General features: G+C 40.8%; 1 protein-coding gene across 1 annotated transcript in view; it reads left to right on the top strand.

Moving 5' to 3' along the window:
• Window positions 1–1,668: 1,668 nt before the first annotated feature.
• Window positions 1,669–16,110, top strand: part of EDDM13 (epididymal protein 13) — a 17,919-nt gene continuing 3,477 nt past the window's right edge. The window contains exons 1-4 of the mRNA XM_025049643.1: window positions 1,669–1,753; window positions 13,259–13,285; window positions 14,046–14,072; window positions 15,788–15,912. Of these exons, the coding sequence (XP_024905411.1) occupies window positions 1,669–1,753; window positions 13,259–13,285; window positions 14,046–14,072; window positions 15,788–15,912 (264 nt within the window). The remainder of the gene's footprint in view (window positions 1,754–13,258; window positions 13,286–14,045; window positions 14,073–15,787; window positions 15,913–16,110) is intronic.

Genomic DNA, 16,110 nt, shown 5'->3' with positions numbered 1-16,110 from the left:
TAGACCATGTTTCATTTATCTGTTCAGCCATCGGTGGACACTTGGGTCACTGCCACCTTTTTGCCCTTGTGAATAATGCCTCTGTGAACATTCGTATGTGTGTTACGGACTAACCATGTGTGTCCAATCCACACTCATATGTGAACATTTGAATCTCCAGTGACATGGCATTTGGAGGTGACATTTTCAGGAGATGATGAGGGCCTTCATGATGAGATCAGTGCCCTTATAAGAAGAGACGTGTGAGCTTGCTCTCACTCTCTGCCCTCTGCCGGATGAAGACACAATAAGAAGGTGGCCACCAGGCAAGGCAGGGTCTCTCCCCAGACACCAGATCTGCTGTCACCTCATCTGGGACACCCAGAGTTTCCTGTTATCATCTTACAATAGCGTAGTATATTTGTTACAACTGATGAGTGGATATTGATACATTATTATTAACTAAAGTCAACAGTTTCTGTTAGAGTTCACTCTGTGGTACATTCTGTGGGTTTAGACAAATGTGTAATGTCATGTGGCCACCATCAAGGTACTCTACAGAAGAGTCTCACTGCCCTAAAACTCCCTTGTGCTCTATCTCTTTATAGTATGCTTCACTTTTATGATAAAGAAAGCGTTAAAGTCTTACTTACAAAACTCTGTGGCTAGTGACTATTTAAAATCTGGGAGAAAAGTCCAATGTGCATCATGCATAAATAATAAAGCACTTTAAAAGCTTAAGCATGAAAAGATCACTTCTTAAGACACATGTGCACATGGGCTGAGAGGTAGTATATATGCGATATATCCTTATATTACATTCTTAATATATGGACAGAGACTGTGCAATGTTCTATGTGCTTTATAGATATATACACAATCTTTTCAACAACGCCATGAGGTTGGAAATACCATTGTTCCCATTTTGCAGATGAGGAAACTGAGGCACAAAGTGGCTACATCATTTGTTCAGGGCCCACAGCTAGTATTAGAGAGAAGTATAAATGCAGACCCCTTGGGGAGGGGACACACACGGGAGTGTGAAAACAATGTTTATTTCTGATAGGCACGTCATTGTTTGATCAATTGTTTTTCTGAGATTTACAATTTGTCTAGGACGAGCTCAACAACATTTTTCTGCAAAGGGCTAGATGATGAATGTTTTAGGCCTATGGGTCAGACAGTCTCTGTCACAACTGCTGTACTCTGCCACTGCAGCATGAAAAGCAGGCACAACTTCAAAATGAATGGGAGTGTTCCAATAAAATGTTATTTATGGACACCGAAACTGGAATTCCTTATCATTTTTATGTCATGAAATATTCTTTTGTCTTTTTACCTCCTCAACCGTTAAAAACTAAAAACTAAAAACCACTCTTAGCTCATTGGTTTCACCAAAACAGGAGACAAGCAGAATTTGGCTTGCAGGTCCTAGCATGGCAGGTATGCTCACCCTGAAATTATCCTAAAGTGACACTTTAAGATCAATAAACAGCTGCCAGCAGGAAGAAGCAGTTCTATGTCAGCAGCTGGTGGCGTGGGCACAAGTCTGGGTGCCTGCTGGTCCTCTAGGTCTGCCACAGGGCCTGTGTGGGCAGCTGGCTTTGCCCTTGGGATTTGAGAGAATAGGCACGAGTAGAGTCCTGTTTGTCCTAGAAAGAGGACATCTACCCCAACCCTGGCCCTGCCATGCACAGCTCAGAGCCTCTCCTGAAGATGGCCCTGCCGATTCTGCTGTTCCTGGGACTGGCCGAAGCCTGCATTCCTCGGGAAGGTAATGCCCGCACCCGCTTCTGGTCTCCCTTCCACTTCTTCTGACCTTGCACTGGCTCCTGAAGTGTTACTTGGCTCCTTGTTTCAGGTTCAGACTTCCTCTATGCTTTTCCCTTGGTGGGGATGGTGGGACAGAGGAGTCCTGGGCACCGTGGCTGCTGCCCTTGTAGATAGACAGACTGGCGTCTGCATCCTGTGTTGTCACAGACTCTGCCTGGCGGGGCCACGTTGCCTAAACAAGCCTCACTGTCCTTGCTGGTCCAGTGGGCCCCATAAGACTCTCCAGCCCGCAGGATGGCTGTATGTTGTTGATGAGTTTGTTTGTGTAGGGGCACAGAGTTCTAGTGAGACCCGAGACCTCCACAATATAAAGACACTATATGTTGGGAAGAGGACCAGAGTCTTGTCACAAAGTTGAGTTTTTATATCCTCGCTCACTCTGATACACAAGTAAACACACCCTAGTGTGGCAATTAAGAGAAGGGCTCTCTGGATAAATGACATTTTAGCAGACACCTCAACGACATGTAGGAGATAGCCAGCTAAAGAGTTAGGGAAGTTAGTTCTGGGCAAGGAAATTGTATGTGCAGAAGTCCTGGGGCAGGAAGGTGCTGGGTCCTTGCATGGATCTGAGAGAAGGTGGTGTGTCTGGAGCATGGTGGATGGGGTGAGGGGCATGGCAAGTGGGGATGTTACAAGGAGGAGCAGAGAGGAGGCAGGAACCAGAACACACAGGGTCTTGTGGGTCATATTAAGGGTATAGATATCACAGGTGCAAAAGGAAGCTAATAAAGGGTTTTCATCAGGAGAGTGTGAATTTTAGGTGTGTGTATGTGTTAAACAATTACCCTTGAGTGGGAACAGAATAGACAAGAAACAGAATAGAAGCAAGGATCCCAGTTATGAGACTGTTGCAAGTATCAGGGTGGAGGCAGGAATATGTAGAAGGTTGTGAGGCATTTGGGAGCACAAGTTCATGGGATTGAATGATGGGTGAGATGCTGGAGGTTGGTGACAGATGAGATGGATGGACGAGGAAAGACTCTTATTTCTTTTCTTTCCTTTCCTTTTCTTTTTTCTTTTTCTTTTTCTTTTTTTTACAACTGGATGATTGAGGTTTCCCTTAACTGATATAGGAAAGTACTGTGGAGCAAACTAATGTTTTAAACTTTATTTTGAAGTAATCTTAGACTTACAGAAAAGCCACAAAGACAGCCAGAGTTCCTGAATACACTTCACCCAACTTCCTTTAATGTTACTGTCTTACCAAGACCTGAATACCAGCACAAAACTACTAACTGAATTATAGACCTTACTCTAATTTCACTAGTTTTTCCACGAATGTCCTTTTTCTATTTGAGGATCCAGTCCAGCATCCCACATGGTACCAAGTTATCATATCTCCTTACTCTTGTGATTTCCTCTTGGAATCTGTGACTAAAGTGTGTCCATCTTTCATGACCTTGAGACTTTTGAAGAGCCATGGTCAGATGTCTGCAGAATGTCTCTCAATTTGAGCTTGTCATAAGTTTTCTTGTGATAACATTGAGGTTTTACATTTTTGGCAGGAATACCACAGAGGTGATTCTTGTACATTTTGTTGGGGATTACATAATGTTGATATGTCTCATTCCCCGTGATGTTAACTTTGATCACTTGGTTAAGGTGGTATCTGCCAGTGTCTCCACTGTTACTATTTGCCCCTTTGTAATTAATAAATATCCAGGGGGACATAGTCGGAAACTATGCAAATATCCTGTTTCTCCTCAAACATTTGCTCACCAATCTTAGCATACATCTGTGGATATTGCCTGCAAAAATTATTGCTGTCATGTTTGTACAATGGTGATTTTCTATTTCTCTTCTTCTTTCTACATGTATTAGTTGGAATTCTTCTGTAAGGAAGAGCTGAATCTTCTCTCCCCCCACCCACACCCATTTGTTTATTCAAGTACTTATTTATGTCAGTGTGAACTCATGGATATTTATTTTTATTAATAAAAAAACATTAATTTTTGATGGATGGGAGGGCGATGACCACAAATTATCTTTTGGACATGCCAAGTCCGAATAGCCTGTATAATATTCATGACATCCAGAGGTCACAGCTTCCATGAGAGCACAGCCTGAGGTATGTCTTGTTTACTTCTGTACCAGTAGCTCTCTCCCCAGCCAGTCTTGCAAATGCTCACAGGGCTAGGGCTCAGTCTAATTCATTTGAATCCCCAGAGCCAGCATACACTGGTGTCCAGAGTATGTACCAAATGAATATTAGTTGGTTAGATGATGGATAAATGATGAATGGATGATAGATGGATAATGGATGAATGGATAAGTGAATAAATGAATAAATGATGGATGGGTGATGGACGAATGATATATGGATGATAGATGGATAATGGATGAATGGATAAGTGAATAAATGATGGATGGATGATGGATGAATGATGGGTGGATGAATGGATGGACTCAAGTGGCCTTGATGATACAAGTTGGTGGGTTAGCTGGTCTCCAGTGACATGTCCAGCTCTGGTCTCCTTGGTCATTGCAGTAATCTCAGTCTAATGCTGAATTCTCTCTCTGCTCTCTGCTTCCTACTCCTGCTGGATCCAATGGCTAACACCTTTGCTTCCAGTCGCAGTTGAAGAAAAAAGTAAGAACTGTGGAAACCCTAAGTTTGTATTCCCATAGCTAACTCCTTTTAGATTCCTTTGGATCTTAAAACTATACAGGAAATTGTGGAGGAAAGGTGGGACACAGGTTTTGTCTTGGGGGAAGAACATAACTAATAGTTTTGTGTGGTGATAACTACATAAAAATAGTCTCTCATGAAATCCCTCCCCATATAATGGGCAGGAAAATGAAGGCATAAAGAAATGCATGTGAAATTGAGGTGGATAATGTTAATATTAACCCTACTCTTCCTTGCTTTTATTTTCCATGCTGATTCACTGACTCCTTGTTCTATTGTCCCTTCCAGTCAAATGTAAGTACTATCTCTTGCTTCCTACTGGAATAGGGAGCCCTTCAACCCAGAGAAGAAAGGGGCAAAAAGGAGAGGCGAAACTGCTAACCACCATTCAACCTGGGTAGATTCAAAGATGCTCTCAATTCTAATACGAGCTCCAAACCCAGAGTCTGCAGATTCCTGGGGGGAAACTGGATGGACTTTGGAGAGGTCAGCAAGTCTCTGTAATTGTGTGAGACTGGGTATGAGAGAGAGAACCTGTGTGGTTTTCTGGGGATATGGGCTTCATAGCTTTGATCAGATTATCAGTAGGATCGGTTACCTTCTGCTCTAAAATGTACAACTGAATTGGATCGGATTGTGTATATTCATTGGTGGATTTTAGATGAGAAAGACATGGTTCAGAGTGGATAAGCCTCCCTCTTTTCCAAGTATTAACCACTCTGATATCCAGGTGAGAAGTGGAAATGGTGATTGGTTGTTATGGAGACCCTCCTTCTGCCAACCTCCCAAAATTTAGGTGGAGTGGGGAAGACTTGGATGATCCAGGCAACCGATATACCCAGGGTTTCTTGACTTCTGAGATAAATGTGCCTCCAAAGGGGTCTAGGGCTCATAGAATGAAATGGGTCACAGCTTCTCATTCTGGTTCCCTATCCTGTCTCGGGAACTATGGGGTAACATGGGGTACAAAGGATGATTTCATTCATTTCATATTCTCTCTGAATCTTTACTGGGAAAATATCCCCATCGGCCACCATCGGTCTTCTCCTTCCTGCTGCTTGCATGTCGACAGTGCTGAAAGGTAAGACTTGTTCCATCTCTCTCCCTTTAGATTCTGATTGCCCTTGTCTGATAGGAAATTTCTGTTGACCTTCAATGCATCTTTCTTCTTCTACAGGCAGTTTGATGAAATGAAACCACAGCTTTATGATTGAGTTTGCAAGTTGGGTAGGCAAGAGGCTAAGTCAAGAAGTAGGATGATAACCAGTAGAAAGGGCATAGGCTCAGCATCATGCACCTCTGTCTTCAGAGCCCAGGTATTGTAAGAAACACCTGCAGTTCAGAATTTTCCTAGCAGAATGTCTGGTGCTTGGAGTAATAAGAACATCAGAAGCAGATGTGGACTTGCACACAAGGGAGGGCGCACACACCCGACCGATTCCGAGACTTCTTTCTCTAGGGACTAGAAAAGGATACTTTAGAGGATAAGAAAAAGATACTTTAGAAGAAATAGCTGAGAACACGGTGGTGGCTTTGAGGCTGAATGTGGGAGTTGGCTGTAGCTTGTATTTACTAACCTGATAGTAACTATTAATAAATTACAAAGCCAATTGTAGGGAGAAACAATTTAATAAATAGCCATGGAGATAGGGGTGGGGGATGCTAGCATTGCCATTCCTCCTCTCTCTTATCCATGTAAATAACACATTTCCAGTCTCTGACTCTTCTTCCAAACTGTCTCCACAACACCCAGGTTGGCTCCTTTTTAGCGGGACAACCTTGGAGCAGTCATTTTGCCTCTCTGTACCTACTTCATGTGATTAAATGCAATCATAGATGTGAAACACTTTTCACCCAAAACCAGGGTTCAATATTTCTTTCTGTTTCTATCCCCTACCCCTACTACACACATATGCACACAATCATCCCTATGTAGGAAGATGATGATGATGATGATGATTATACTGTTGTGACTTACATCATGTTACTATTTCTAACATTTACTGAATGTTTACCTTGAGAAATTAGACTAAGAACTCCATGTTCTTAGCATTATCTTCCTTCATTTTCACCATGGCTCCAACTGAGAGACAATATCCCCATTTTGCAGAGGCATGGAGAGTCCAGTGACCAGCCCAAGATCACCTAGTCAGCAAAATTTATAACTTGGATATCAACCATTTAATCTCACACCTATATTCCTGACAACATTAGGTATTTACCACCTGATAACTTTAAGTGATATGGAAGATGGTTTTGTGAGCTACGTGAATACAAAAATTTCCACCAACAAACGTAGTAGAATCCTTCAGTGCATACAGAGTCTGGCTCAAACTCCATAATTGGTATTAATATTCTCATTTTGTAGATGGGGAAATGGAGGGTTTATAGAGGAAATCAAATTGACCTGAGCTTCAGTGCTTGTACTTTCACTCATCAGCTTTATGAATCTTTGTAAACTACATAATTTCATGGAGCTTCAGTTATCCCCACCAGCAACATGGGGACAATTCTTTGATCTAAGAGGGCTGATGTGAAGTCAGTAGTAGTAAAGACCTTGGCACCTCTTTCCAGAGTCAGTGAAGCATGCTTCCTTCCTTGCTTCCAAGCATGATTGAAGAATGGTCTGTGACTGTGTCCCAGTTCACTTAAGCTCTTCCTGAAATGAAATGCAGAGACTCCCCAGAATGTCACAGGGTTCTGAGTCTTAGTCCCTAGCCACTCATCACGACCTGTTGTGAACTGTCCTTGCCAACCTGTCCCCAGAGCCCAGCATCTGATCTTGTTTTTGGTTTTCTTCTTATGGCTTCATCTCCGTGACTTCCTGATCCCACCATTCTGTACCATGTCTGTAACCTTGACCTTCATGCTGACTCTCCTTCTGGATGGGCTGCTATCAGGAATCCTAGGTAAATACCTTGCCACACTCATGGTGACCTCGTACTATGAACTTGGGTGGGAAACTTTGAGCAAGAATTTCTGAGCATCTAATATATACCTGGACTCATGCTTGGGTGATGGAAACCCAAAGATGGATCAGACATGCTCACTCTTGAAGAACTCAGAAATTAGTGGAGAACAGAGACAAATAAATAAAAATTAAATTAGATGAGAGACAAGTGATGCCTGCTAGTAATGGTGGGGCTGGGAAAAGGGACAGTGAGAATATTGAGGGAACCATAAAATGTGCCTGAGGCATCATAGCTATACTTTCCAAAGAAGAGATTTTGTTAAATCTGTTGAACTGGATAACTGTATTAATTAGGGATATTTCTTCCTGTTGCATTTGCACATCATTTGGTTTGTCTTCTTCTTCAGGTATGATGAGCAGGTTGTCTGTGGATGGTAAGTGTGAGTATTCTCTTTTTCCTGGTACTTCTTTTCTCCTGTCTACAAGGGAATACAGACTTATGGAGTCAGTTATGTTTTTACTTATTCAGTTAAAATGAACATTTTATTCATTTATTTAATTTAGATTTTATTGATTTATTTTGGAAGAACCATTCGGATAGTATCCAATCATATTTCATTTCTTTGAGCTTTGAGGTAATAGAAATCTTTATTAGTATGTAACATTAGAGCTAGAAATTTTACCTAATAATTATTATGTTGTAGATTTTTTAAGTTATAAAAATAGTATATGCACATGGGAAAATCTGAGGAAACATAAGACGTGAGTCAAAAATCTTCCTCTTCATCTCATTTCCAGTTCTACTCTCTAGAAACAACCACCATTACTGTCTCTTGTGTATTCTTACAAGATATATCCACACACGTATATGTATATTCTCAACTTTTTGATTTAAAAATATGCATTTCAGCACTAGAATTTTACCTCTTTCTTTCAAATACCTGAATAATATTTTATTCATGCTTATGTAAGTTAACAAATCTCCTGTTCATGGATGTTTTGTTTTTTCTCCAATATATTTTGATTTCAGTTCATTTTTATTCCATTGCAAACAATGCTACAAGGAACATCCTGTACAGTCATTGCTTTTCTTATTTTGCATATACATATCTGTAAGATAAATTCCTAGAAGGGAAATGACTGGGTCAGAGGGCATTTTATCTTTGGACAGAGGTTTAGCAAATTTACACTTTCATCAACTGCCTACAAGGATGCTTATTTCCCCACACTTTTGGCGACATAAGGTATTATCTACCTTTTTGATTTTTGTTAATGGGATGACTGGAAAAAAATGAGTCCTCATTTTTCACAGATAGACTGAACCCCAATAGGTGTCCCTGTCACATCCATGTACTACCAATGCTATCATTTATATTTTTCTTTAAATGGCCTCAGTATTTTACTTAAATAGATATGCCCAAAAAGGAAAGTCTTTACCACTTGAGTAAGTATAAAGCCAATATCCTTTGCTATAAGGAAGAGACAACTGTAAAAATAAGTATAACGAAAACAAAATGTTAATAAATTATAATGTGATACTGTTTTCTGCTGAGACTCTTTGTCTGGAAGCTGTTCTCTCTTTGGTAGAAAGGATGATTAGAGAGGTGTTGTCAACATGTCAGCATCATTTTGAAACATTCTCTCTTCTAGAAAGAATTATAAAAGGAATTATAAGAAACATTCTCTCTTCTAGAAAGAATTATAAAAGGAATTACTTTATCACCATGTGGGAGTTAAAGCTGAACCTGTGTCCACTTGAGATCTTGGCCATAATCACAGTTCAGACTCTGCTACATAGAAGGCACCTGGATCTAGAGATCTAAATAGAGGGAATGTCAGCTAGGCTGTCAAAACAGATGTGCCTGGAGTTTCAACCCAGCTCCATTCTTTGCCAGCATATGGACCAGGGAAAAGTCTGTCTTCTTCCCCTTAAAGTAGGGCTAGCAATATGATGTTAAGAAAAAAAATATATTAAAAACTCAGGTACTAGAGAGCTGATTAAAATTGGTTCAACTTCCTCAACCCACCATTTCATGGATTCTGGAGTCCAAAGCCCTCTTTATGGTTTCTGCTACTTATGAGATAACAATTTCTGAGTGTTCTCTCCACTTTGAATTGTCTGTTTTCTCCTTACTCTGAAAGCAGCACTCTCCTTCACTGGTTCCCACAAGGAATCTGTTCATATTCATGATAACCAGTTTTCATGATGATTAGAGTGTCAAGAGTAGTGACAACCCTGAGTAGATGACTTTCTCCACTTAAGTGGATCTGCTCACTCCTCATCTCTCTATTTCTTCTAACAGGCTGAATTACTCAGCTCTCCCTAATGCCCACTCTCAAATAATCCACTAACTCATAAATGTCAGCCTTCTGTGAACCAGAACCTCGCTCCTCAAAAGGCAGCTAGATTTTATAAAAATGCAAAACATGCTTTTTATTCCACATGTGAAATGGCCATGAAGGCCAAGATCAATGTAATATAATCATGATTAGGCATAATAACCTAATACCTAGACCTCTGACCTGGAGTTGAGGTGGTCCAGGACAGTCACGGACTTACGGGTCTGGAGATTATCTGACTCAGGGTACAAATGGGGAAATTGAGCGCTGGAAAGAAACGGTGCATCAAAGGCAAAGTGGCAACTAACAAGAATTACATAAAGCACCTTTCAACTTCCTGCATTCTCTAGCTCTAGATACTCTCATGCCACAGTCTTCTTCTACTATTGTGCCCCACGGAGAGTCTCTCTTGATCCTTCCAAAACTCCAGATGGACGCGTTCACACCCAACACCATGTCTACACTGTTCTCTCTGCCTGGGGTGCTTTACTCTCTCCCTTTCCAGATGTTTTCACCTGGCTAACCCCTACTCATCTTTCAGGTTTCAGACCCAGCAACAAATCCTGTAAGATGCCTTCCCTGGAACCCCCCGAAAAGTCAGCAACTATCGCCTTTATAGGTTCCCATTGTATCCTGCAGGTCTACCCAGAAACACACATCCCACCTGTACTCAGTGCTCAGTGTATGACTCTGTTTCCTGCTTCTCTGACTAGACTCAGCTCACTGACATTCCCTGTGCGTTGGGACCTTGCTCACATAGCTTTCCATGTGTCCTCCATACCATGCACATGATGGATGTCTCATCTATATTATTTAGAGAGAAAGATGAACTACATGATAAAATGTGAGTCTTATCTGCCTCATCTCTGGTAGCACTTCTGCCTCTGCTTTCCTCTGACTGGTCAGGGACACTTCCTTGGTGAGGGTCTAGGATCCCAGCCTTAATGTTGATTTCTCTCTTTACTCTGCACCTTCATTGGAACCTGGCTCCCTGCATTCTCACCTCCAGATAGGACAGAAGAAGAAAGTAAGTACTATGATAGTCTTGGGTTTGTGTCCTTGAGATTACCTTCTCGGAATGCCTTCTAAGCATGGAAACTCCTCCAAAATTCTGTGGATGGGCCCTGGCATTTAGACATTGGCCTGGGGTCAGGAGCATAATCAGTGCTAACAGACTCCAGTGAAGAATGGAAGCTGTGGCAGGCTGGTAGAAGTTTAACAGACATCTCTGTGTGTGATGGGTGGGGAAGGGAGCCCTAATTTGGAGCAATTGCCAATTTCTATGGTGTAAATACTTTAACTATAATTGGTTTCAAGCTATTAATGGTTTCACAGCCAGCTTGTAAAGTCCCCCCAAATTTAACCATCGTCTTTTGTGAACTAGCTCCGGCATGCAGGTGCAGTAGACAAATGCAATTGCAGATCTTTCATCTCAAGTCCTGCTTCCCCTCTCCTCTTGAGATGGAGAGGTGGTGATTCAATGGTATTCACCTGCTTTGGATCACTAAACTAAACACCCTCAGTGACTATGAATCTTTCTTCTTCCATTTATAAAGCAAGATAATGATGTCATTATTTTAAGAGAGCCTCCCTATGACTGTGAGATTGATGAATATTTAATAAAGTACCAAAAAATGAGTGCATGAAAAAAACTAGTGAAATCTGAGTAAGGTCGATAACAGTATTATGCCATGTCAACTTACTGGCAAGATGCTACCACTGAGGGAAGCTGGACAATGGGTACACAGGACCCCTCTGTACTATTTTTGCAATATTTTGTGAATCTATAATTAGTACAGATAAAAACTTAATCATTTGAAGAATATTTAATGAAGAATAATGGAATGTACCAGTGGGTGTGAAGGTTGATCCTGTTCTCTTGCTCACTCTTTTCCATGTGGACTTCTTACTTCTGATTCTGTTGCACCCTCCAGTGAAAAGTAAGTTATTTCTTTTTTTTCTGTGGGTAACTTGGATGTTTTTAGATGTTGGAAAGAAGAGAAAACAAGAAAGAGAAGGGGATTTGGGGGTTCTTCTCAATTTAAGAACCAGGTTACAAGAGATCCTCTGCTAAGGGAGGTCCCAATCTACTGTCTCCACCTCTGAATGAGGCTCAGAATGAGCTGCTTGGGTCCACACACCCTGAGATTGAATGGAAAATATCAAGAGTGTGCCTGGGATGTAGGTGGGTTCATGACCAAATGGGATGAATACCCAAGGAAATCAGGTACCTGGGGATTCTGGCCACCTGGATGAATGTGTATCCAAAGAGACAAGTACAGTAGAAGCATCTAGAATCACCCACCTCGGCTCACAGCCAATCCCATGAAATCTGAGAGATTTCCCTCCTACGTGAGGCTCTCTTGAGAACCACCATGGTGAAATGAGCTAAGAAGGAGTCATTAATACCTTTCTTGTCCTCTCCCCTCTGTTTCTGTTGATGTCAATGATTCCTACTGGATTTTCTCCTCCTTGCTGCTCACATCTCATCAGTATTGAAACGTAAGATTCTTCTTTCCCATCCCTGCCCCTCCCTCCTTCTGCCATGTTTGCTTTCTTATGTTTGTGCAAGGGTCTATTCCTAGCCATGGATTATCTCTCAGGTAATTTTCCTCTTTAGCCTAGAGACTGGAAAAAAATCTGCATTACCTTCCCCTTCAGAAAGATGGGGTACCTCAGGAGAACCAACCCCCTTATCAAGTCAGGGATAAGGACAATGTTATGATAATGATGATGACGACCATAATTTAAAGTCTTTAAGAGTTTTCTAGGCACCAGACACCAGAAGCAGAAACTTTAACATATTACGTTATGTATTCCCCCCAAAACTTCTTCACAAGGTAGGCATTATTCGTCTGAGGTATGTAAGGTATGTCAAATGGTGACACTAAGTACATGAAGAAGGAGTGGTGGCTGCCTTCTCAACCAATGCAAGCCATTTAAGTCATTAGATTTCGCCTCTGACCCATATGACAAAGCATCTGGTGGTCTCCCCTGGTTCCTTGCCATAAGTCCTAACTGCTCACCATGACCCACCTGGGCTCTGCTGCCATTTACTCCCAATCGCCTGCCTTCTGATCATGTGATTTTTTTTTCCTACTTATGGTCTCATCTCTCATGGTCTCTTGGACTCAACACCCTGGAATTTGTCTGTCACCATGATCATGGTCTTGCCTCCAAACCATACTTCCTTCTGGATGGGCAACATCAGAGATCCTAGGTGAATATTTCACTCTGTGCATGCCTGGGGATTTTGGTGGAGAAGTTTTTTTGGCGAAAACATTCTTTAACACTTAGCGTATGCCAGAACCATGGAGGGTGGCAGAAATCCAAAAAATGAAGCTGATATGCTGTACCACCATATAAACTCATAGTTTGATGGGAGAGACAGACAAATAGTTATGATACAATAGGAATCAATGTCCTCAGGGAGGGGCAGTGAGAAAAGGTGAGAGGTAGCTTGAGGTGAACTTATTGAAGCTGTTGGTCTAGGGGTGTTTACTATGCTGCCTTTTGTAATTCAATTTGTATGTTATATGTTGTTTGAATATTGTTTTCCATAGGTTTGCTGAGCCTCCAAGTGTTAAGTGGTAAGTGGTAACTGTTATTTGGCCCCACTGTTTGTTTTTGCTCCTGTATACAGAAATAGTTATTAGTTTTTTTTTTATGTTAAAGGAGACTTTAGATATCATCAAATCCTACACTCATTGTCATCATCATTATCATTAGCATCATAAATGTTTAATATTTTTTCATTCATCCAACAACAAACACTAATTAATATTAGCTACTCTGTTCTAAGTCCTGTTCTAGATGTTAGAGATATAGCAGAAAATAGAATGGACAAAAATCCATATCCAGATGGAACCAATTAGAAGAGAAAGAAAAAATGTAGGTTAAATCTGTTGGACACTGAAAAGTCCTATGCAGATAGTAGGGTAAAGGTGGCAAAAATGCAGTGTGGGAGAGGTTGATATGTTTTGAAAGGGTGATCAGAGAAAGTGACATTTCAGCAGACTTGAAGGAGGTGAGGGAGCCAGTTATGTGTATGAGGGTTAAGGGTATTCCAGGCAGAGGGAACAGGATGTGCAGAGGCCATGAAGCAGGAGAGGGCCTGGGGTCAAGGGAAGCAAGGAGGTGAGTTGCATTCCCTTCTCTTTTTATCCCAGGGCATCTAGAGCACTGTTATTTTGGTCTCCATCCATTTCACAATTTGTTAATGATTTTCTTTCTTCCTTTCTCTTTCTCCACCTCCTCTTCTTTTTTCTCCCCTTCTTCCTCCTCTTCCTCCTCCTCCTCTTCTTCCTCCTCTTTTTCCTCCTCCTCTTCCTCCCCCTCCTCCATCTTTAGAAGAAACAAATGACTGCAAAGAAGAAGGTAAGTGCATGGAATCTAGAGGACAATGAGTTCCTTCAGTCTGGGTTACAAAAAAAGTGAATATTTCAGGTAACCAAGGTCAGGGCTTCAGTACCTGAGGGGATGTCCTTTGAAGGACATCCAAAGCATTCAGACCACCTTGCCTTCTTCATGCTTTACCTTCTTCATCCTCCCCCCACCCCTTATAGGTAACCACTATTCTGTGATTCTATTTATGAGTTTGTTAAACATGAAATTTTTGTCTTTCCAAAGTTGTCTATATGTTGGTTTATAAAGCAAGCCTCAATCCATTTTGGATTGAAGTCATTTAAAGTATCTTTCTGGGTATAATGGAATTAGGCTATAATCACCAATAAAAAGTATTAGATAATCCAAACTTACAAATTAATAGATATACTTCTAAATAACTTATGGGCCAAAGGAGAAATCACAAAAACAATGAGAATTTTGAATTGAATGACAGTAAGAATATCACTATCAAACTCTGGAGGATGCAGCCAAAGCTTTGCTTAGAGGGAAATTTATCATCTTAACTGCACACATTTAAGAGAATGGAAGGAAGGAAGATAAAAAGTCAGAACAGTGAACATTATTATTTTTTTTCTTTTTTGATTTGCATTTACCCTGGTCAGTGTTCTATTTTTTTATTTTGGGCCTGTTTAGACAGGTGTATTTAGTCAAAAATCCAGAAATAGCAAAGTTAAAACCACTAGATCAATAAAATAGTATTAAGTAAAGGTTTATTGTTCGTGTAAAAAAAGTTCTTGAACTCAGAGCTTTCAAATTCAAAACTGGCATGAAACTCATGAATATGACATTACAGGATGGCTAATAAAGTGAAAATGAGGAAGCTATTCACTCTTTACAATGATGGTTATTACAACGGAGGTTTCCAGGTGGCAGGGGATTGCTTAAAAGTAATTATCTCAACGTTTTTTGAAAAGGTTACAAGTTTCTTTTATGATTATCAGAAATAACTTAAGTTTCAATTATGTTCATGAAATAAGCTAGGTTTAGTTTGGCTTACGTGGCTTAAAACATTTTTTTCTGCTCAGGGAATTTTCAAGTCTGGTTTCCATTTTGTACTTAAATTTAACAGTTTATTTGTAATACTTTTGAGTTTTTTGTGTGTAACATTTTCATGAAAAATTAAAGTGAAAAACCAGTACAGCAGAGGAATATAGTTAATAATAATATAACAACTATGTATGGTGTCAGGTGGGGACTAGACTTATCAGGGGGATCACTTCATAATTTACATAAACATTTAACCACTATCCTGTATACCTGAAACTAATATAATATTGTATGCCAACTATAATTTAAAAATTTAAAAAATTTTGAAAAATGAAAAAAGAGGGAAAGAATGTTGGGTGGGCTAAAAACAATTGTACACCACATTAGGTTTGAAACAAGGAGGTGACATGGTCAGGCCCTGTGGGAGATGGTATGAGGGAGAGGAAGTATGGAGTAGGAAGGTGAAACAACAGTAGTCAACAGGACAGCTGGTGAGGCTGGTGCCTTGGGGATGAAGAAGAGAGGTTGTAGGAACCCAGCAATGATAGACCAACATTTCAGTTCAGGAGGCATGCAGAGATATGGGCATGGAGTTTGAAGGGAGATCTGTGCTGGGAAGGGAGATTCAGAAAGAGCAGGAATTTCTAGACGTGGAGGGAATGCCTTCAATGTTAGTCATTTCCATCTATTTCTCCCAGTTAAGCTTCCCCCAACTACTATCCCCACCAAGAAACCACCCAAGAAAAGGAACAAATGGAACCTGTTGAAATGTGCCTACATGATGGTCACCTTCTTATTTGTGTCCTACAATAAAGGAGACTGGGTAAGAAGGAGCCTGTTACCTAAGGAGGGAGGAGGGTAAATGGAAGAGGGAGTGGGAGGAATGAGAGGGAAGGAGAGCATAGAAGAAAGGAGGAAGGAAGCAAGGTACCAAACAAATAAAGTATAGGAGGGGAGACTGCCTCCCTAAATCAAATTAACCCTCCTTCTTCCTCTCTTTTTTTTCTTTCCTTCCTTCTTT

Source organism: Pteropus alecto, unplaced genomic scaffold (assembly GCF_000325575.1).
Source record: "Pteropus alecto unplaced genomic scaffold, ASM32557v1 scaffold326, whole genome shotgun sequence".
NCBI classification, from domain to species: domain Eukaryota; kingdom Metazoa; phylum Chordata; class Mammalia; order Chiroptera; family Pteropodidae; genus Pteropus; species Pteropus alecto.
The sequence above is the reverse complement of the archived record's forward strand: the minus strand, read 5'-3'. Positions and strand labels throughout refer to the sequence as shown.